The sequence below is a fragment of the Micromonas commoda genome, chromosome 13, assembly GCF_000090985.2.
Source record: "Micromonas commoda chromosome 13, complete sequence".
Taxonomy (NCBI): Eukaryota; Viridiplantae; Chlorophyta; class Mamiellophyceae; order Mamiellales; family Mamiellaceae; genus Micromonas; species Micromonas commoda.
Genome location: NC_013050.1, coordinates 771,044 through 792,635, shown reverse-complemented (window position 1 = coordinate 792,635; position 21,592 = coordinate 771,044). Strand labels below are relative to the sequence as shown.

General features: G+C 63.3%; 5 protein-coding genes across 5 annotated transcripts; 2 read left to right on the top strand and 3 right to left on the bottom strand.

Annotated features, from left to right (window-relative positions):
• Positions 1-1,724: 1,724 nt before the first annotated feature.
• MICPUN_76994 (predicted protein) lies at positions 1,725-1,931 on the top strand (the record flags this gene model as incomplete). Its single annotated transcript, XM_002505766.1, has 1 exon — positions 1,725-1,931. A coding segment is annotated over one exon (207 nt), but the record flags the coding sequence as incomplete, so codon positions are not given.
• A 201-nt stretch (positions 1,932-2,132) lies between these two features.
• MICPUN_63754 (predicted protein) lies at positions 2,133-2,426 on the bottom strand (the record flags this gene model as incomplete). The annotated part of the gene is made up of 1 exon (XM_002505535.1): positions 2,133-2,426. The coding sequence occupies one exon, from the start codon at positions 2,424-2,426 to the stop codon at positions 2,133-2,135; it is 294 nt and encodes a 97-aa protein (XP_002505581.1).
• A 151-nt stretch (positions 2,427-2,577) lies between these two features.
• MICPUN_63753 (predicted protein) lies at positions 2,578-5,364 on the top strand (the record flags this gene model as incomplete). The annotated part of the gene is made up of 1 exon (XM_002505765.1): positions 2,578-5,364. One exon carries the CDS (start codon positions 2,578-2,580, stop codon positions 5,362-5,364), a length of 2,787 nt encoding a protein of 928 aa, XP_002505811.1.
• Positions 5,365-5,392: 28 nt separating this feature from the next.
• On the bottom strand, positions 5,393-18,643 carry DHC10 (dynein-1-beta heavy chain, flagellar inner arm I1 complex; the record flags this gene model as incomplete). Its single annotated transcript, XM_002505534.1, has 2 exons — positions 5,393-17,750; positions 17,970-18,643. The coding sequence occupies 2 exons, from the start codon at positions 18,641-18,643 to the stop codon at positions 5,495-5,497; spliced, it is 12,930 nt and encodes a 4,309-aa protein (XP_002505580.1). The 3' UTR covers positions 5,393-5,494.
• Positions 18,644-19,367: 724 nt separating this feature from the next.
• Positions 19,368-21,548, bottom strand: MICPUN_103891 (predicted protein; the record flags this gene model as incomplete). Its single annotated transcript, XM_002505533.1, has 1 exon — positions 19,368-21,548. The coding sequence occupies one exon, from the start codon at positions 21,546-21,548 to the stop codon at positions 19,368-19,370; it is 2,181 nt and encodes a 726-aa protein (XP_002505579.1).
• Positions 21,549-21,592: the final 44 nt, after the last annotated feature.

Here is a 21,592-nt window from a genome sequence, read left to right as displayed (position 1 = left end):
TCAACGAGGCGTGGGAACTCGCGATGCGGGCGCAGGATCGGGACCGAATCCTCGACGAGGACGACCCGCCGGAGCCATTAACGCTCTTCAAGGATGCGCTCGACGAAGGGGACGCTGACAAACGGGAAGAGGACGACGACGACGAGGAGGGCGGGTTCGCATCCGCCGGTAACGACGGCGCGGGGGATCCGGCGGGACCCGGCGATGGACCCGGTGACGCGTCGAACCCACCCGGTGACGCGTCGGACCCCGATCGAAGCTTCGGCGCCGACGATTCGTTCGCCGACCCGGCGCTGGACCTCGACGATCCGGCGGCGGGGGAAGGCGACGCGGTTGGGACCCCGTCGAAGTTTATCGGCGCCGCGGATCGAAGTTTATCGCGAAGTCGCCCCGCGCCCTTGTCCCCGCCGTCGCCGCTCATCGCGCCGTCCGATCGCGCGTCGTTTCGGCTCGTCAGGCAATCGTCGGCGGGCGTCACGTCGAACGTCGCGTCGGTCGCGGCGCCGTGGACGGAGGCGGGCAGGGACAAGGCGGGTGGGTGGGGCGAGGGCGGCGCCGGCGATCTCCAAACGCGGAGAATGTCCAAAGCCGAGGAGGTGCTCAAGGCGGCGACGAGACACTCGAGCGACGACGACGACGTCGACGAGCTCGCGAGCTCCAGCGACGGGGAAGGCGCCGGGCCGGGCCGGGCAGGCGGGGGTCCCTCGACGCCGGTCACGTCGTCGCTCGCGCCGCCGCGGCTCGCCAGGGGTCTATCTTCCGGATCTGGGGGCGGCGGGTCCGGATCCGGTTCGTTCAGCCCGTACGGTGGATCGGACGGGGACTTTTCTCCGCACGGCACACACGGCGGGTCAGACTCCGCGTCGCGTCGCACGGAGCGCCGGCGGCTTCAGAAGGAGCGGTACCTGGCGAAGCTGCATAACGGCTTCGGCAGTACTAGTACGGATGCCGAGTCGCTGAGGAGAAGGGCAGAGGCGCTTCGAAGAAACGCGAGCTCCGAGCCCGAGCCCGCGTCGTCGCGTCTCCGCCACTCGTGGAGCGGCGGGGCTGGGGGAGGAGGGAGGGGGGACCGAGATTCTTCGTATAGAGGGGGTATTCATTCGCGGGTCGACGGACGCAAGTGGCTGGACGCGGGACCCGGCGGGAGGACGCGCGGTGGGTTCGAGACGACGGGGGAACGGCGTGGATCGACGAGGCTCACCGCGTCGGCGAGTCTGAGGGAGTCGGAGGCTGCGGTTTTAGCGGCGGGGACGGATCCGAGGCGAACCAGGAGCGGGGGTTTCGCGGGAGAGGCGATCGGATCCCCCGCGGGGGGCTCGCCCATGGGCGCGATGATGGGCTCACCCATGGGCGCGATGATGGGCTCGCCCATGGGCGCGATGATGGGCTCACCGGGCGCGATGCCGATGCCGGCTTTCGGCGGCGTGATGGGCCTGATGGCGCCGCAGATGCAGCACGCGCAGATGCAGCACATGATCATGATGCAGCAGCAGATGCAGGAACAGATGCGGCGGTACCAGGAGCAGATGCAGATGCAGATGGCGGGCATGAGCGTCCAGTCGCCGCATGCGGCACCGGTTGCCGACGCCGCGACGAGCCAGGGCGTCACCGAGGAGAGACTGCGACGAGTCTTCCACCTCGTCGCGGACAACGCCGACGACGAGGTCATGGGCTTGATAGACGCCGGAGCCGTGGGGGTGGACCTGGCGGACGACGGCGGCAACACGCTGCTCATGGCGTCGTGCGCCGCGGGTCACAAGCGTCTGTCGCGGCACCTCGTCAAGCGCGGGGCGGGTTTGAACAAAAGAAACGCCGAGGGTAACACCGCGCTGCACTTCGCGCTGGCGATGGGGCACGTGGAGCTCGGGGACTTTCTCGTCGCGAAAGGGGCGGACGATGGGGTGACGAACAACTACGGGATGAGCCCGTTCGAGGGGCTCGCGCCGGAGAAGGACGGCGGCGGGCGGCGGCGCCAACATCGGTATTAACGTCATTTGGACGAGAAGGAGGGATATGAGGAAGGCTCGAGCCGAGCTGCGGAGAGTGGTGGGTGGGGCGAATTTTAAGTGTTATATCACACGCGAGATGGAGGCGGACGCGGACACCGCGCGGCTCGTATCGCGGCTTCGGGGCTAAAACCGAAACTCCCCTTCGTTTTGTTGGCCCTTGATCTCGAGCAGCTCAGTCCGCGTGTCTGCGAGGTCGCGACGCACGTCCCTCAGGTCCGCCCGTAGCTCCCGAATCTCGCTCTCCAGCTTGGCGACGCGCGCGTTCTCCGCGCGCGAGACTCGCGCGGCGGTATCGACGATCATCCGTTTGGTCGAAGCGTACACCTCCGGGTCGTGGTTGGGCGTGCCGGCCCTCAGGCTGAGCAGGCGCTCGAGGCCCTCCACCAGGTTGGCCCACGGCGTCGACGAGGAGGACATGCGTCCTTTGGCGGTTTTGCTGCCGGCGGTTTGGCAGTAAACGCGAAGCTCGCCCGCTGGTCACTTCCTCGGACGCCGCGAACGCTCCGAGGTTTTTATTACCCTCGGAACGGGTGACGTCGCCCGCGCACAGAGACGCCGCGCGGTGGACATGCGGGACGATCGCGAGGATCCGTTGGATCCCCCGCCTTCGCCGACGTTGGGCGCGACGGCAGAAAGCGATGCGCGCGTGGACGCGCTCATCGCGCGGGTGCTGCGCGAGGGCCAGGACGACGACAGCCTCGGCGAGGACGACGACGAGGACGAAGACACCCGCGACGCGCCGCCGCCGGCCGCGCTGATAACGCCGCCGCAGAAGCGGCGGAACACCGCCCCGCCGGCCGCGTCCGCCAAGCGCCAGACGCCGACGAAGTCCGCGCGCAAGTTCGCGCCCCCCTCGCGCGCGCTCCCGCAGCAACCCACGCAAAGCCCGGGGCGCAAGCTCGTGGGGTTCGAGGTCGCCAGGCAGTACACGTGCCCCGGGGACGTTGGCGGCCAAAGGCGTTGGACCAAAGGCGTCGTCACCGCGTTTCACGACGACGACGAGCACTGGGGCGAGACGTACGACGTGTCGATGGAGGACGACATGGACGACCACGGCGTGACGTTCGAGGAGCTGCTGCTGATCCTCGCGAACGAAGCGGACAAGAAGAGCGTCGTCTCCGAGCAGTCGTGGGCGCTCGCCCTCGGGATACTCCGGATGGCCGATCCGACGCAGGCGGTGCGAACGTTTCGCAAGGAGCGGCACAGCCCGAACGCGCGGTTCGCCGGCTTCGACACCCTCGTCCATCCCGACGGCGCGGAATGCTACGAGGCGAAGATCCAGGACGCGAACGGCGGCAAGCACCACTTCGCTTTTCATTTCCCAACCAAGTGGGGCGCCGCCGCGGCTCACGAGATTCTCGCCAGGCGGCTGGAGTTTCACGGACCGGGCGTCAAGGGGTGGACGCGTCGCAACTTCGCGCCGGAGACGCCGTGGGAGGCGCTCGTGGGAGTCCTCATCGCGGGCGCGACGTGGACCGGGGCCCGGCCGGAAGGACCCGGACCTTCCGGCGGCGCAAAGTCCGACGGTACACCCGCGTCGGGGGACCCCGCCTCGAATTCGCCCGAGTCGGTGATTGGGACGGACGATGGCGTCGGCGAGGACGAGCGGCCGATTCACGAAGTCGTCAAGCGCGAGCGAAAGCCCGCACGGCGCTTCTCCACCGATTACGTCCTCGAAAACAAGCCGCCGAGAAAACGAAAGACGCCGCCCCAATCGCAATCGCCCGTCCCAATCGCAACCCCGAAGAAGGGAAAGGAGAGGCGAATCGACCAGGCTCTGGATCTGACGACGCGAGGCATGCCCCGGAAGATGAACCGCCGTTTCCTGGGCGTGAAGACGTCGTCGGACGTGACGATTGGGGGAAAGCGAATCGCTCGATGCGTCGGCTCTTCGGAGTTTTTCGGCGTTCGGTGGGCGGGCTCCGCCGTCAAGCCCGGCGCGCGTCCCCGCTCCGCCAAGCCCTGGCAGTGCGTCCTCAACGTCACCGGCGCGGGTAAGGCGGCGGACATCGGCCTCGGCAGCTACGTCACCGCGAGAGAGGCGGCGCTCGCTTACGACGCGGAGGTGCGGCGCAGGGGCTGGGAGCACTTAAAGCCCACCAACTTTGCCCCGCCGGCGGACCCGGCTCACGTTCCCCCGCGCCACGAGCTCAGCGCGGCGATGAACCTGACCGAGAAGCATCCGGTGATCCTCAACCACCTTCGAGTCGCGATGTCGGGCGTGGGCAACCCCATCGTGGGCCACAGGGTCACGGAGACCGGGAACGGCGAACGCGCGTGGCGCCGAGCCGAGGTCAAAATCCGATACTTGATACCCACGCCAAAATCCCCGCACATGAACGCCGCCGAGCACCACAGGTGGGTCCTCCTCAAGGACGTGGCGGGCGTCCTGAACGGCTGGGACAAGCTGGTGGACTACATCAGGAGGCACAAGCGGCGGCTCGAGGAGGACGTCGAGGGGTCTAATAAAATCGGCCCCGGCGAGCTCCCCGCGTCCGCGCCCCTCTTCACGCTGTTCACCAGGCACTACGACAGCGGCCAGAGCTGCGTTTGCGTCCTCGGCGGCTTCGAGCCGTACGACCCGGACGGGTATCCTCACTACGTGGTCGTGTGCGACGGCGACACCGAGGATTTGACGGATAACGAGCTTCGAGGGGAGCTAGGTTTGACCCCGGGGCCGGAGCCGGCGGATCCTAACCGTTACCCGAACCCTAACCCTAACCCCGCGGAGCCCCGCGCGAACCCGTACGCGGAGTTCTGCAGGGAAATCCGGCACAAAATCCTCGCGGTTGACCCCACCATGCCCCACACGCGGGTGAACAGGCGGCTCGGAGAGCTGTGGCGGAAGAAAAAGGCTGGCGGCGGCTGCGAAAAAACGGCGGACAGCCCCAAGCCGGGTGAAATCACCGCCGCCGCCGCCGCCGCCGCCGACGACGACGACGACGACGACGATGACGACTGCCCGCTGGCACCCGTCAAGCGCGAACGGAGCGATGACGGGGACGACGCGGGACCCGAGATCGTCGCGGCGCTCGACCGCATCCTGCGGGAAGTTGACCTCACCAGGACCACGACCAACATGGTGATTCGTAGGCTGGAAGACGAGCTCCCCGTCACGTTCAACCTCCGCCACCACAAGCTGTTCCTCAAGGAGAAGATCAAGGCGTGGGTGGATGAGAACGTCGACCGCGCGATTCCAAATGATGAGCCGAAAGACGTACCCGCGCTCCCAGCGCCTGATACGCCCACCGACTCCGGGCTGCGTCGCGCAAAGTTGATGCTAGAAAACGGGGTCATCGACGCCGAGGATTACGAAGCGATCAAGACTGCGTGGATGAAGAGCCTGGGCGGGTGACGAGTGCGACGACGATGTAGCACCGCTTGTGAATGATGATTCGATCAAACTTCTACGTCTAATGTTACAAAGTGGAGCGGTGTTCACCTGCTCCGGGCTATGAAATCTATAAATATTTTGCATCTGCGTATTACGTCGCGAGCGCCAGCAGGAGCGCCGTGCCGCGCTTGACCCAGAAATCCGAGTCGCCGTCGCCAGCCTTGAGGTCCACGAACACCATGAACGACGGTCGCTCGCGCGAGCCCGTCCGCACCGGGTACATGTACAGCGGGCACTGGTAAATCTCAGCCGGGTTCCGCTTCTTCTTGGCATCCGACGGCTTGAAGTGAACGATTGGCATGTTCACGATGAGCTCCATGGGGTTGGGTTCGCACAGGCACTGGTCGTCAAAGTTCCAGCCCGCGCCCTCGAGGTACATGTCCTTGATGTACACGCCCTCCCTTGGCTGCGGGCCGATCTTCTCCTCGGGCGCGTCCATGATGCTGTACTCGAAGGACAGGGTATCGATGGGAATCGCGTTTTTGCGCGCCGTCGTCTGTAAGACGGCGGTGAGGAAGCACGAGGGGTAGGTGAAACCCGCGAGCCAGTAGACGCGCGGGTAGCCGTTCTCGATCCAGCCTTCGATCTGCTCGAGGCGCATCAGCAGATCGCGGGTCCACGAGCCGAGCGGTCGCAGGGACGGGTACGCCTTGAGGTAGATGGCGGGAACCTTGTTGTTCGCGAGCGACTCAAAAATCGAATCCAGATCCGAGGACATCACAACCAGACCCTTGATGCCCTTCTTTAGCATGTTGAGCGTGCTGAGCATGTTGTTGAGGAGGATGTTGTAGCGCTCCACCTCCTGGAACAACGTCACGTGCAAGGGCGAGGGGTCGTCCGCCTTGTCCTTCATGAGCTTCTCGTGGTTAAACGGCTGCGGCGTTTGCGACAGCATGTCGTCGATGATTCCCAAAACCGTATCCTCGATTTTGACGCCACCCGCGCCCGCGCTACCCGTCTTGGGCTGCAGCGCCAGGCACGATTCCAGCGTGATGGTGGAATCGGTGATCATGTACGAGATGTCCGCGTTGGGGTGCTGCCCGAACGCCTCGGGCTTGTCCTGCTGCGGCAGAGTCTGGATGTAATCGCGGTACACGTCCAGCCCGCTCTCCGTCGGGATGTAGTACTCCTCCAGGCTCGACAGCGGATACTGGGGCACGTTGAGAGCGTCTTCGCAGAAAAACTGGTTGAGGTAACCCGCGAGAACCCTCCTGTCGATCTCGTCCGTCACGCGTCCGCCGTAGTTGGCCTCGCTGATGAGGTACTTGAGCGCGTCCCAGGGTGTCTCCACGTACGCGTCGAGGTACGCCTTGAGCACGTCGTCGGAGACGGAGTAGTCGGTGTCGTTGAAATCGTACGGGATGTTGATGCCCAGGGTCCGGAACTTTCGTCGCTCCAGCATGACGGCGTGAAAGTACGTCAGCGCGAACAGCAACTTGCCGTACTTTCCCTGCGACCTGCACTCGTCGAACGACGCCTGCGTGACGCACGTCTGGTACAGGCGAGACAGGTTGGCGCGAAGACCCTTGGGGGGCTCGGTGGTCATCTTCAAACCCCGCTGTAAAATCGCCAGCGGGAAGTGAGGCGTCGGGTTGGACGAGAGCCACAGCCTGAAGTTCTCGTGAGGTTGCTCGTCCTCGAACCGTTCGATGATCTTCTGCAGCTCGGGGAGCCACGTCAGCATCAGGTGGCAGTTCGCGAGGAACACCCAGTTGCCCTCGACGCACGCCTCGGCGATGAGCTTGGTGGCCACCGGCGCCTGGCCTTGCCCCAGCGCGACGGAATGCAACCTGTCGGCGCCAACCTTCTGCGCCGCCAGCTGCGCCAGATTCGCCGTCGGGTCCACGCCCGGCGACAGCACGAAGATGAGCGGCGCGAACGGCGTGGAGTCCCCGTAGCACTCGTGAAGGTCCAGCACGGGGGGCTCCACGTACTTTCTACCGAGCGAGTTGGCGACGTACGTCGTCGCCGCCTTCTCCACCCGGTCCATCCGGAGACATCGGACGAGGAGCATCCTCTGCAGCTCGTTGCACTTGGGCTCCCACTCGCCGGGAAGCGCCGCGGCGCGCGGGTTCTCCGGCTCGGCGTTCCTGTACCAGTCCTCCCACTCCCCCGGGTTGTCCTCGAACGACTTGGTGATGCCGATAAAGTGCGGCACCTGCTGCTCGAGTTCCACCACGTTGTCCCACGCGAGCTCCGAGATCCACTCCGGTGCCGGATTTGGGGGCTGATCCGATCGGTCCAGCACCATACCGCCGCGGAGGAAGAACTGCCACTCGTTTATGTCCACCTGGTTGTCGCTCTGCAGGATCCTGACGCACATCTGCAGCGACAGGAGCAGCTTGTGCGCCTCGAACAGACCGCGACTGGTGTACTTGTACACAGCAAAGGTGTGGTACGAGTTGAGGTGTTCGATTCTCTCCTCGAGCACCTCCGACTTTGGAGCCTTCTCGATGGACAACAGGAAGAGATCCTTGTACGCGTCCAGCGAGAACTGGTACATCGGATCGACCGTGGCGAGGTCGTACAGGACGAAGTACAGGATCGCCGCGCGTATCGACACGGGTCGGTAGAGCGCGGACGCCTCGGCGATTTCTTTGCCGGTTGCCTCTGCGATTTTGAGCGACTCGGTCACCTCGTCGGATGTGATCTTGGAGTTGTTCAGGGTGTTGATGAGCTCGATGTTGTCGAGGAGCGAGCCGTCCGCGTTGGACAGCAGGTCGAGGAGGGTATCCTCGAGCTCCAGGATGGTCCGCTTGCCCTCGGCAACCTTGCGCACGAGCGTGACGCTCTGCTCGTGCAGGTCGAACCGCTCCTTCTCGACGACGACGTTGAGGAGCTGATCCTCCAGCCCTTGCTCCTTGACGACAAAGTTGACGATTGTCACCTTCGTGGACACCTCCGGAGTGTAGTGCGGGTTGGACAGCTTAGAAGTGAGGTACAGCCTGAAGTCCGGCGAGTAGTCCACCTCCTTGTCCCCGAGTTTGATGCACAGCGAGTTGCCCTTCTTGATGAAGCTCTTGCTCAGGACGGGTTCCAGAATCGGGTCAATTTCTTCGCCGACGTCTTGGATGAGGACGGGATCGCCAAACTGGATGGCGTTCTCCATCTTGCGAACCATGTCCGACATGTTCAGAGTCACGGTGACCAAACCGTTGGGCTTCTCGGTGTTCTTGATCCACTTGTTCCCCTGGCCCTGGGGGTCGATCAGCAGCGGCCAGCGTCTGCCGCGGGTCACCACCACGCCGTTCTCCGTGCTAAACGCATCCGCCGGCAGCTCGTTGATGTTCCAGTCGCGGACGTCGGAGGGGTCCGCGAGGAAGAGCGCGAAATCGAACTGGTCCGACGCGGGAATCTCGAGTTTTTTCACCTCGGGAAGCCACGTGTGCTTGACCAAGGCCTCGCGGTAGTCGGAGGGGAACGGACCCGCGTAGGACATGAACGCCGCCGCGATGACGACGTCGCCGGGAAGACACGCGATTTCAGCCTCGTACTTGACGATGGATTCCTCCCATCGGATCTTCTCGCCCGCGAGGCCGCTCACGAGGGTCTCGGCGCGGGCGAGTTTCTGCGACAGGTCCTCGAACTCGTCCTCCAGAGCCTTCTTGTTGCCCGTCGATTCCTCGTACTTGTCCTGCAGAGCCTTGACCTTGTCGAGGACGGCTTGGAGCTTTTCCTCGGCGGCGGCGAGAGCCTTCTGTTTCTTCTCGAGAGCCTTCTGGGCGTTCTCGAGCTTCTTCTTCTTGGGCGCCACCTCCTTATTGACCCCGCCGTACACGTACATGGCGTGCACCCACTGGCATAGACCCTTAGCCGCTCCGGAAACCTTGCCAATGTTCTCCGGTTCATAATCCGGGTTGTCGACGAATTTCTTAATCTTCTTCAGGAGCTCGTCGTTGAGGTGCTTATCCTTGTCGTAGTTCATGAGCGTGTTGAGGAAATCGGGCTTGCCGAGCTCCTTCTTCGCCTGCTCCCACGTCGGCGTTTTCTTGAGCACCGTCATCACTCCCTGCAGGCAGAGCTCGACCATGGCGGGAGGCTTGGCGTAGGCTTTCATCTCGGACATGTCCTTCTTGGTGAGCACGTTGAGCGCCGCGGAGGCGGCCTCCAGCGCGGGCATAGCCTGCGCGAGCCCACGTTCACACTCCGCCGCGATGGCGTTCGCCTCCTTGGCTTCCTCGCCGATCTTCTCCGCGTCCGCCTTGACCAGCCGTTCCTGCTCGTCGGCCGCGCGCTTGTCCTGCACGATGACCACCAGGAGCTCCTCGCAATCCACCTTTGCCTGCGCCACCGACACCCGCTTCTCCTCGGCGATGACGGACATCTCCTCAACCTGCACGCCGGTCTCGTCCAGCTTGGTCAGGCCCCCGCGGAGCTTATCGCGTTTACCGCCGATCTCCTTCGTCTTCTCGAGGAGCAGCGTGCGGTAGCCGCGCACAAACTCAAGGTAATTCGTGGGCGTGACGTAATTTTTACGCTTGAGCGCCGCGAGCATCTCTGCCGATTTCTGCGCCGTGGACGAGTGGATCAAGGCAAACACCGAGCAGAGGTTGTCCTTCACCTCCTGGCTCATGCTCTTCTCCTCCTCCATCTGTTTCATGGCAACCTCGCGGAGCGCGTCCGCGGGCCACTCGGTGAACCAATCGATCGTGCAGCAGTTGACGAGACCCGGGAACATCCGACACCGCTCGCGGAAACCCTCGCCGATTGGCGACATGCAGAGCACGATGTGCAGATTCCTGATAACCCTGCTCAAAAAGTACGAGTAGAGCTGGTCCTGGGTGTCAGCCTTGACGCCGTCTTTCTTGGCGCTGGCGCGGACGTCCTCGCACACGCCACCGAGCTCATCCTTGGTGAACAGGTTCGGCACCTCGCCCGAGGTGAGGACGTTGTTGATATCCTCGAGGAACGTCTCGACGACGATTTGCGTCTCGTCGAAAAGGAACACCGTGGGCTTATCCGCGACGCCCGCCTGCTTGAACAAGGACTTGAGGTCCTCCCTGAACTCGGTTTGCCTGTAGTTCTTGGTGATTTCGATGCTGAAGCACTTCAGGTCGGCGACGTACGTCGCCAGCCTGGCGAGGGACTTGCGACCAGAGCCGCCGACGCCGACCAGGAGCGCGTTTCCCCTCGGCTGCATCAACACGCGGTGGATGCGGCACACGTGCAGTAGAGCGTCTTTGAACAGCACCAAGTCCATCGCGGAGTATCCGGGCTCCATGGCGTAGTCCTCGAGCTTTTCCGTGAGCATATCCTTGAGCTTTTTGCTGTCGGAGACGATCTCGTAAGGCGGGTTGTCCACGTTGTTTCGAAGGAACGAGACAAACGGCGGGCACTCGCCGTAGAAGGGGAACTTATCAGCCTCACCGAAGAGCGCGTCCCAGGAACTCATGAGATTTTGGTTGAGCTTTTGGTCGAGCTGCTTCTTGAGCCACGCCTTGTCGTCCATGTCCCACATGCGATCGCCAAAGATGCGGAAGCATTCGTGCACCCAGAGTTGAAGCATCGTCTCGCGAGAATCGTAGTACTGTCGGGTCGCCTGCATGGTTCCCTGGATCACCTTCGCGAGGTCTCGCGTGTTAAACAGGTAGTGAGACTTGGCAGGCGTAGGCAGAAGCTCCTCGGCGATGTTGAAGTAGAGCTCGATGGTCGCCTTGGTGATTGGATCGCCCAGCGGCTTGATCGAGTCGTCAAACTGCGACAGCTTATCGTTGAGCAGGGTGCTGTAAATGCGGTGCAGCTGCAGATCCGAGGGATTCGTCATGTTCAGCACGGAGAAAACCGACATGATGCGCTGCGAGAACGCATTACGGCCACCGCCCGGCGGGGCCATCGACGCCATCAGCTGGATGTCCTTGATGGTCTTCACCTCCTGCTTCTCACGGTCATACCAGAACCCGTTATCGGCCCAGAGCTTGAGCAGCTCCAGCGGTGGCATGAAACCGAAGACCGACTTCTGCGGCATGTTGAAGTCGTCGACGTACACCACCATCTTCTTACCGCCGCTAGGCGCGAAAACTCCCTTGCTCCGCTTCTCGAGGCGGCCCTCGATGGTATTCTGAAGCGAGTTGCTGCTGGTCTGCGCGGAGAAGTTGATGATCATGGAGCTCTTGTTCTCCGGCAGGTGGTCAAGGCACGACTGCGCCACCATCGTCTTGCCCACGCCCACGTTACCCACGATCAGCACGTGCCGCCCGATGCCCGACAGCGTGAGCGCGATCGTTTTTGAGCGCAGGGTGTCCACTGTCGGAACCATGATTTTGAAAAACGGCATCTCCGGCGGCGGCCTGTACGTGGTCAGCTGCTTCTCCCACAGCACCCACTCCCTGGCCTTGGCGTCAACGAAGTACTCGTACACCGTCTGATCGTGCGGCCACCTGGTGTCGTTTTCGCGGAGGAACACGTCGAACTTTTTCCTCGAGTCGTCGTCGAGAGTCGCGCCCACGGACCAGATGAGGCAGAACAGAAAGGTGAGCTCGATGATCGCCACGTACGCCTCGGGTTCATCCTCGAGATTGGGGTACAGACTCGGATCGATGCCGTGTTCCGCGTCGTGGTGCGCGTCGAACAGAGCGCAGAACTGTCGGACGGAGGCGAGTCGATCGGTGTCCACCAGCTCCTTCAGCTGCAGCCGCCTGTACTCGAGGCTTTCCTCCATGTACTTCTCCAGCATAGCCGTCAGCGTCTGGACCAGGATTTTGTCCTCGGCGTACTCTGGCTGCTCGAGCCATGACGTGACGAAGGGCCACCATCCGAGGTCCTCGGTGTTGAGGTAGATCATACCCGCGCGCGAAACCGTCGCCGGGGACGCCTGGGACAGGTCCTCGACCTCGAAGAGGATCGAAACCTGCGGCGCCATCATGATGCGCTCGCCGGACAACAGCGTGAGGAGCTTGTTGTCGTCCAGGAGCGTGTTCATCGACTCGATCCACAGGGTATCGACCGGGCCGTCGAACAGCGTCCACTTCTGATTGGGCGATTCGTCCTTGCAGATGTTGCGCATAACCCTAGCGAGGATGCCGTCGCGCCACTCGTGCGTCCCGGGGTCGAAGCATCCATAGATCTCGTCGTTGGATAGCGCCAGCGGGTTGATCGTGTACACCTCAACCTTTTGAAACTCGCCCTCGCCCTTGCCATCTTCGCAAAGCTGCGCCATCGCCGCCTTGAGCACCTTCCACGCGGCGGACTTACCCGCGCCTGTCCGCCCGACGATCATGTTGCCGTGCCTGGCAACCTTGCAGTCGAAAATCTGGATAATCTTGGTGATCCAGTCGTCCACAACCTGAAGGCCCATCTCTCTGCACTTGCGCTCGAGCATGGATTTCAAGTCGCTTTCTGTCTCCTCGGGGAGCTCCACACCAGGGAACAGGTCACCGAGCAGCGCGCGGAACAGCGGCAGGTCCAGGTACACCAGCTTAGGCATGATCAAGTCCTGCATGGTGCGGTAGAGGATGGCCTCCTCGCTTCCCTCGGGGTCGACCCGTTTGAACGCACCCGCTGCGCGAGAGATGGGAATCACAAACGAACGAAGGGTGTAATCGTAGTGATCCTGCTTCGACAGCTGCTGCTGCGACAGTTCCATGATGGCCACCATCTTCTTCGCGAGGGGCTTCGCGGAGGAAAACCCCTCCGCGAACATCATGATCTCGGCGATCAGCGAAAAGTCGGGCACCATCATGGAAACCGGGCGAACAATAGCCTTGAGGTTATCGGGCAGCTCGGCGCGTCCGGCATAGCCAGGGTTCATCGTGACGAACACGCCGCACGAGGGAATCAGACGGATCGTTTGTCCTTCGAAGAAGAACGTGCTGGCGCGCGCTTTAACCGCGGCCATGATCACGCCAATCTGCGTGGCCACAACCGAGAGCACCTCGACGGTGATACGGTTGAACTCGTCCAGGCACGCCCACGCTCCAGTTTGCGCCAAGCCGCTGAACATCTTCGCCGTCATCTTGTAATCGACGCCGTCGGAGCAGTTGAAGACGATGACGTATCTCGCGAGCGCCTTTCCGAAGTCCTTAACCGTTTCCGTCTTGCCGGTACCCGCGGGACCTAGCGGGTTACCGCCGCGGCGGGTGAACATCGCGGCTCCGAGCGTCATGTAGCACCGATCGGTGAGCGGCGTCACCACGAGGCGCCCGTTGTTTCCTTGGTACTCGTACCCGTAGGAGAACACGGAGAGCACCTGCTTGACCACGCAGTCGTCCTGCTCCTGATCCCAGTAGAACCTGAGCTGCGACACCCACTCAAAGTCGGTGGGCGCCGTGCACCCAGCCTTGGCCAGCTTGTCGATGGAATCTCGCGCATGAACCTCGATTGTGATCAGCGCGACAACCTTTTTCCTGTTCACCTTGTCCAGCTTGGACCGCGTGAGCGTCACGAGCTTGGACAGGTAGCTCACCCACTTCTTCTTCAGCGTGCGCACGGCGGTTTTCGCGGTGTCGGGATCGGACAGGGCCTTCTCGCACTCGGTGGTCCACACCATACATCCCGCGGAGATTATCATCTGCCCCGGATACTCTCGAACCCAAGCCTCCTTCTTCATGCCCTTGCTGTGTGTTAGCGTCTCGAAGAGCGATTTCTTGCACGCCGCGTACATCGCAGCCTCGACGTCGTTGAGCCACTCCTCCGGTCTGCCGTCGGTGATGACCGGTTCGTTGAACGGGATGGTCTCGCCATCTGGGGAGTGCATGGCGGTGGACGCAAAGGTTTTTCTGCCGTCGGTGCCGGGCTTGGTCATCTCGAGCTTCTTGATGCCCTCGAACATCCCCTTGAAGTGCGGCTGAACGTTGGGCGGGTTCTTGGCCTGGCCCAAGATCTCCAACAGGTCGTCGCTGGATATGAAGTAGAAACGGGGGAACTGCTGGCGCTTCTTCTCCAAATAGTTCTCCAGACTCTTCTGGATCTTCTCCAGTTTTTCGTCCATGTTGGTGAACCGCTCGAGCATCGCGTTGTCGACGCCAGGGGTGGGATCAGGCTGCGAACCGGTGCACGCCTTGATCACGTTCTGTAGCGTCTTCATCTCGAGCATGTATTTGGCGAAGGAGTCGTTGACGCTGTCGAACAGTATGCTCTCCTGCGGCAGCTGCTTACGGATATCCTCTGATCCAACAAAGATGTTCTCGAGGTACATCCACGACATCTGAACCTTCTGCACGATCTCCACAACCTCGGACACCAACCCAAGCTTCTGCTCCCACGCGTTGATCGGGGTCTCGAAGACGACGAAGTACTTGGAAGCTTTCATCGTCGACAGCGTGACGATGTTATCTTCGAGCGCGGCGAACACGTCGTCGGTGGAGCGGAGCTTGTAAATCTCCTTGCCCTCGCGAAAGGGAACCATGTCCATGTCGAGAGCGCGCCAGGTCTCCTCGATGCCCTCCAACGTCTTCTCGATGGCGAGCTCCTTCGTGGCGTTTGTGGACATCTCGCCGATGAACTCGTCGTGGTTGTGAAGGCCGATCTCGGTGACCTTGCCCAACGTGAAGTCGTCTCCGTGCGGGTCGAAGGTGGCGCCGCACTCCTGCATGAGTTGATCCCAGTGTCGCTGACGAATCGCAGGGTTGCGCAAGTCGGTGATGAGCGGCATCGTCTTCTTGAAATCGTCCACCACGGTCTTCATGGACGACCAGGTGGTCCACTCGCTCACCTCCCTGCCGATTTTCTGCAGCTTTTTGCCGATGCCCACCGCCATATTCTCCATGACCTCGACGTCCAGGTCCTTGAACTTGCCATCCTTGAGTCCGTCGTAAACGCCGATCCATTCCTCGCAGATGGCCCACAGGTCGTTCAGCAGCTGTGTATCCTTCTCCGTCTCGAGGAGCTCCTTGAGGGGCGGGCGAGACATGGCGAATATGTCCATGCCCGCCTTGAGCTCCTCCTCCTTCGCGCGGAAACCCGCGGACTTTTCCGCCGCGGCGGCCAGGAAAGCCTTTGCCGCGTCCAGAGAAAGCCTGGCGTCGGGCGTCTCAATCTTCTTGGGCGCCTCCGCCATGAACGCGTCCCTGTGGTCGACGACGTCCTGCACGAACTTGTCCACGGTCCTGCCCAGCTTCTCCTGGAACGTCTCTTTCGCCTCGTCGAGGTCCGCTGCCGTCTTGGAGAGCATGTTGACAAAGGTCATCCAGCTGTCGTCGAGGGCGTCGAGCTCGGCGATGCGCTCGGCGGGCGCGGGCACGTCCATCCTGTGCAAGGAGGCGTAAATGGCGCGTAAGGGCGCGAACCGCCCGTGGGTCTCCTCCTTCGTCTCCATGATCCGCTTGTGGACGTTGACCTTGGCGGCGAGCTCGTCGAGGTTCGTCGGCGCGGTGACCAGCTCCTTGGTGTTGGACTCGAAGTGACGGTAGAGAGCCGCGAGTTCCTCGTCGGCAGTCTCCAGGAGGAGGGTCGTGAACCGCCTCTTCCACTCCTCGCAGTGAGATTTGAGGGACGACTTGAGAGGCGCGCTGTCGATGCGGAGGAAGAGCAGGTTGGCGACGCCGTCCTCGCGCGTCACCTGCTCCAAGAGCGCCTGGTACCGTTCGATGTCCGCCTCGAAATCCGCCAGCGGTTTCTTCGCCTTGCGGTACCGGGCGATGAACTGATCCTTATCCGTCTCCCACACGTGCCTGTAGGACGCCTCCCACCGCGCCACGAACGTGGCGACCGGGTCGACGATCTTGCCGAGGCCGCTATCGATGGCGATGATCTGCTTGAGAGCGGCGTCCTCGTCGTCGGAGATGACGTCGTAGAAGGTGGGTAACTCCTCCCCGTCCTCGGTATCCTCCGGGCCGAGTCGCGGAACCTCCTTCACGACGCCGATGAGCTCCCTGGAAACCTCGTGCATCATGTCGAAGATACCCTGCGTGTCGGGCGCGAGCTTCACAGCCTTGTCGTCCTTCAGCATGTTCGCCGCGGAGAACATGGGCACCACCTCCGTGCGCTTATCGCCGTTGAGCGCCCTGGCCAGTTGCTGCAGAGATTTTTTAACCGCAACTCGAAGCGACTCTCGAAGGTCGTCGTCGAGCGATCGCGTCACGCGACGCCACTCGCGCTGGACGTCCTCGCTGTCCTGCGCGAACGTCCGCGCGAAGCACTTGCCCAGCGCCACGCGCATCTCCTCGTGAAGCTCCTTGAACCGTGCCACGGTCTCCTCCCTGTGCGACTTTTGCGCCGCGGCGAATTCACCGTCGGCGTAAATTTTCTTTCGGACGATTTTGATCACCGGAGTCTCCGCCACGAGCGCGAGGTTCTGCCGCACTTTGCGCATGGTGTCCTTGTACAGGGTCACCGCCTTGTTCACCTCGGCGCAGAATTTCCCGGCGTCCGCCATGAACATGTCCTGTATGGACTTTGAGGAGGTCCACGAGACTTTTTGAAGGCCCGGGGCGATTTTCTTGTCGAGGTATCGGATGCGATCGGCAAAGAGCGCCCTCTCGTTCACGTCGAGCATCGCCAGGATCCCGTTGTAGTCGGACACCACCTGCAGCACGCTCTCGCGCAGGAGACGGTATTTTTCGCGCTGCGACGCGAGCTCGGCGCACTTGTACGGCGCCTGCTTCTGTAACCTCTCCCACAAGCCAACCTCGGAGAACAGGCTCATGAGCTCCTTGTCAAAGTTCATGGAGATTCGCCCGTCCTCCTCGGCGGCTAGGAGCCTCGCGTCGAGCCTCTGCGCGATCGTGGGCTCGATCCTCGCCTCGACGTACTCGCTCCACTGCTCGTGCGTCGTCTTGATGTACTTTTCGATGGCGGGTAACGCCTGCTCGAAGCTCGCCTTCAACTCGTCCAGCTCCGCGACTCTGGGGAAGAGCTTGCACGCAACCTCGAGCTTGGACCACGGTTTGGAGAGCCTGTCGTGCAACTGCTTGGCCCACATCGCGCCGCCCGCGTGCCTCGGCATGCTCGCGTGCACCGGCGGGTCGCTCCTCTGGGAGTCGAACTGTTTCCTGACCGACACAAGCTCTTTGGTGAACTCCCCGTACAGTCCGACGACTTGCTTCTCGACGTGAAGCTTGACGCCGACTCTTCTCGCCATCTGGTTGAGAGCCTCGAGGGTCTCAGTCTTCCCCTCGAGCCCGGACGCGGCGTCGAGCGCGGACGTGTACACCTGTATCGTGCGCTGGTCGAGCGTCTTGACTCCCTCCTTGAACGTGTTGTAATCGTCGTGCCAGGAGGTCGCCTTGATGTCCATGAGGTGGTAGTCGAGACCGCGGAGTGATTCCACCAGCTCGACGAAATCCCTCTCGATATCGGACATCTGCCGGGTGATCTCTGGGCCTTTCGTTCCCGCAAACACCGGCGGAGCGACGCCGCTCTTGCCCGCGAACTGCTCCTGCGCCTCGCACACCTCCATCAGGTCTTTGCATCTCTGAACGAAGGCGTCGATTTGCGCAAAGAGCGAAGCCTCGCGGAAATCCCACCGCCGGGATTCGTCGTTCCCCGCCCTGCGGTTCACGGCGCTCTTCGTGGACACGTAGCTCGCCTTCCACGCCTCCCCCGCGGCGATGGAGTCCCTCAGCGTCTGTTGGCAGTCCCCCAGGTTGGTGCCGTCCAGGATGTCCCGCACGGCGACGTCCCCGGCGCACCGGTTGATCACCTCGGCGGATATCTTTCGAAGTAAACCGTACGTCAGCTCGGGAGTCGCGTAATGCGACGCGTGGTTCCAAATCATGCGAACCGTCGTCAAGATGGGCGGCAGTAAGGCCGCGACGTCGGACGCTCTCGCCACCGCCAGCGCCTCGCACGGTTCCTCCAGCGCGGAGAGAAACTTGGCGTTGTCGCTTGCGGCTTCCGCCTCATTCTGCACGACGTCGCCCAGATCCAAAAACGCGGATACGTACGCTGATTTGGCAGCCTCGAGGACGCTCACCGTCGCGACGAGCTTCGGGTCCCTCAGCTGATCCCTCAGGCCGGACATGTCTTGGCCTCGCCTGCGCCAGAACGCGATCTCCGCCAGCGGGCCCAAGGATTCGTCCGGGGACTGCGCGTCTGCGTCGACGACTTCGCGAATCTTTCTCGTCCAGTGGATGACGACGGACTCGAGCCTCTGCACGAGATCCTTGCTCGCGGCGGCGGCGTCGGGGGAGTCGTAGCCCTCGTACCCCTCCGACGGGACGTAGAGCTTGGTCTGGCCCCGGAGCTCGTGCGTCTGCTCGGTGAGCTGCGCCATGTAGCGGTGGATTCCGCCCGCGAACTCCTTGCGGATGGACTCCGGCCACTGCTCCTTCGACTGCAGCGCTGGGGTGAAGACGCCCTTCATGACGCCGAGCAACGACCCGGCGACGTCGGCGGTGACCATCGTGGAGTGCACCAGTTTGCCGATCGTGAGCGGGTGCACCGGCTTGTTCGGGTCCCTGACGAACGCGAGCATCCGGTCCCACCGGCTCGTCTTCGGGGGCACCCGCGCGGTGACCACGAGTACGGGCGGGGCGTTCGCGTCGCTCGCTTTCCCGTCGCCATCGGTGGCGGGCGGGCGCTCGAGGTACGCGAACAGCCGCGCGGGTTTGACGCCGGAGAGGAACTCGATCGTCGCCGCGTCGTGTTCCTGCGGGTGTGCACGGGGGGTTCGGGGTCAGGTCGCGATGGGACGGCGGGTCGAGCGGCCTTCCGATCTCGGTCGGTCCGCCCCGACGACGAGAGCGAAAAGAGTCGTCGCCCCTCCGTTCGAGGGGCGATGATTGTTGAGGGAGCCGCGCACCTCGGGTCTCCAGGCATCCTTCGCGTCCGCGCCCAGCGCCTCGCACCGGGCCTTGCACCAGTCGACGCAATACGCGTCGACCGTCTCGGCTGGTGTCGCCATCGGCCGCCCCGGGTTCGCTTCACCCAGCGCGCGGCCGTCGTATTGCCCGGGCCTCGCCGCGGGCGAGCGGGCTCCAAACGGCAATCAGATGTTTTTCATGAGATTTGTTCCAAAAATGGATCGACCCGGCGAAGTGGAAATGTTAACCCTATTCTTTACGTTAAGTGCTATGGGCAAACGGTGTCTAGAGAAAACTTCTCGCGGTTCCGCCAGAACCGAACCTCCCTTTAAGGTCGCCGCCAGCCTTCTTCATCATCTCCTCGGGGTTCAGCTTCTTCGTGCTCTGCCGCCCCGCCTCCAAGTCCGTGTCCCTGTTCCACGGCCTGTACTCCCACCCGGTCCCGTCGCCCCCTTCCTCGCCCTCGCCCTCGCCCTCGCCCTTCTTCCGCTTCTTGCCGGACGCCGCGACCTTCTCTTTCGCCTTTTTCTCAGCCTTGGCGCGAACCCTCGCGTCTTTGCTCTCCTTCTCCGCCCTCTCCCGGTGCTGCTCCAGCAAACTCTTCGGCCGACGTTTCTCGTTGAACTCGTCCACCAGTTTCTCGCTCTCCTGCGCGCGCGCGGCGTCGTGCGCGGCCCTCGCCGCCGGCAGCGAGTACATCTTCTCCTGCGCCTCCAGGAAGAGCCTGGCTTCGCGGGTGGCGGCGTCCTTTGGGGTGTCGGTCCAATCCGCGATCGTCGACGCGTCCCGCTCGACGAACGTCCTGGTGGCGAACGACGTGACGTTGCCGGACGGCGCCCCCGCGCGCGGGCGCATCTGCGGCGGGAGCTTGGTCATCCATTCCTCCCGTCCCGCCTCGTCCTCTGGCGGCTTGGGTCCGTTTAATATCTCGTCATCCGTCGGCAAAGGCGTGCCCTGCAGCCTGCGCCACTCGGCGCGCTCGCGCTCGCCCGCGAGCCACTCGTCAAACCCCTCCATCTTCTTCTTCTCCTCGCGCACCGCGTCCATGGCGGCGCGCTCCGTTGGATCGAGCAGCGATTGATGCGCCTTCTTGACGACGTCAAAGGCGGCGGCGGCGTTGGGGTGCTCGCACTTGTCCGGGTGGACCAGCAGACTCATGCGCCAGTACGTCTTCTTGAGCACCGCGGGGGTGGCCTCCTCGGGGGGCACGCCCAGGACGTCGTACGCGTCCTTACCCGGGTCGGCGTCCGCGGCCAAGGCCTTGTCGGCGGCTGCGATTTTCGCCTCCATCCCGGTGAGCTCCGCCTCCTCGACAATCTCCGGGGGCGCCGGTCCGACGGCTTCGGCGGCCCACGCCGCAGCCTCTCTCGCGGCGGCGTCGAGCATCGCCCTGGGCGGGACCATCGGTCCGAGCACGCGTTTGCCCTCGGGGCCCAGCGCGGGGGGTACGTCGTAAGGGTTGGGTCGCGCGGACGGGCCGATGACGTCGGGAATCGGCGCGGGCGGAGGAGGAGCTTTGAAACGGAGGAGGCGTTCGGCGCCCCCCGTCGCGTTTTTTCCGTCGCCAGCTGTGCCGCCGCCGGCCGTGTCGCCGCCAGCTGTGTCGTCGTCGTCGTCGGTGTCGTCCACCGGTGTCGTCCCGAGCAGCGCGTCGGCCTCCTCGCCGGTCATCGCCCTGCCCTCCAGCCCCGATTCGCCTCCCCGGTCGGATCCGTCAGGCTCCATCGTCAGGTCGGCTCCGTCGGGCTCCTCCGATTCCTTCGGCTCCTCCGAGGCTCGCCACGGCGACCGCGCCCGCTCGAACGGCGCGAGCTGCTCCGGGGTCATGTCGAATATCATCGCCAGCCGCGTGGTCGCCTTTTGAGCGTCCCGCGGTAGGATGTACGCGCCCGTCTTCGAGCTCCGCGCCAGTCCCAGCGAGTCGAAGAGGTGCGCCACGAGCGCCCTGAGCCTGTCGTCGGGGATGCCGTCGACGGCGACCGCCTCGCCGTCGTCCACCGTCCGCAGCAGCCCGCGCAGGTCGCCTCGGACGTCGGGAAACTTGGCGAGGATCTGTCGCGCGCACTCCGCGGCGGTTCTGCCGCGTTCGAGCTCCTCGCGCTGCGCGATGCGTCCGCCGCCGCGACGTCCGCGGCGGTCCTCCGAGGCGGAATCGAGGTCGGAATCGCTCGAAGACGCGCCGCTGGAGCTGCCGCTGCTGGACGACGCCTTCCGCTCCTTCCGACTCTTCTTATCCTTCTTGTCATCCTTGTGTTTCCTGCTCTTCCTGTCCTTCTTGCTCTTCTTGTCCTTCCTCTTCTTGTCCTTCCTCTTGGAGTCCTTCTTGGACTTTTTGGAGGATCTGGATGCTCGGCGCGCGTCGTCCTCCGCAGCCTTGAGCGACTCGCGTTGGTGAGCGAGATACACCGCGTTGAGGTCCGCGATGTTCTTGAGCGCGGCGCTCATCTGCGGGTGGTTGGCCGCCATCGTCCGTGACCTCCGGCCGACGTGACCCGTCGGCGCGTTGCCGC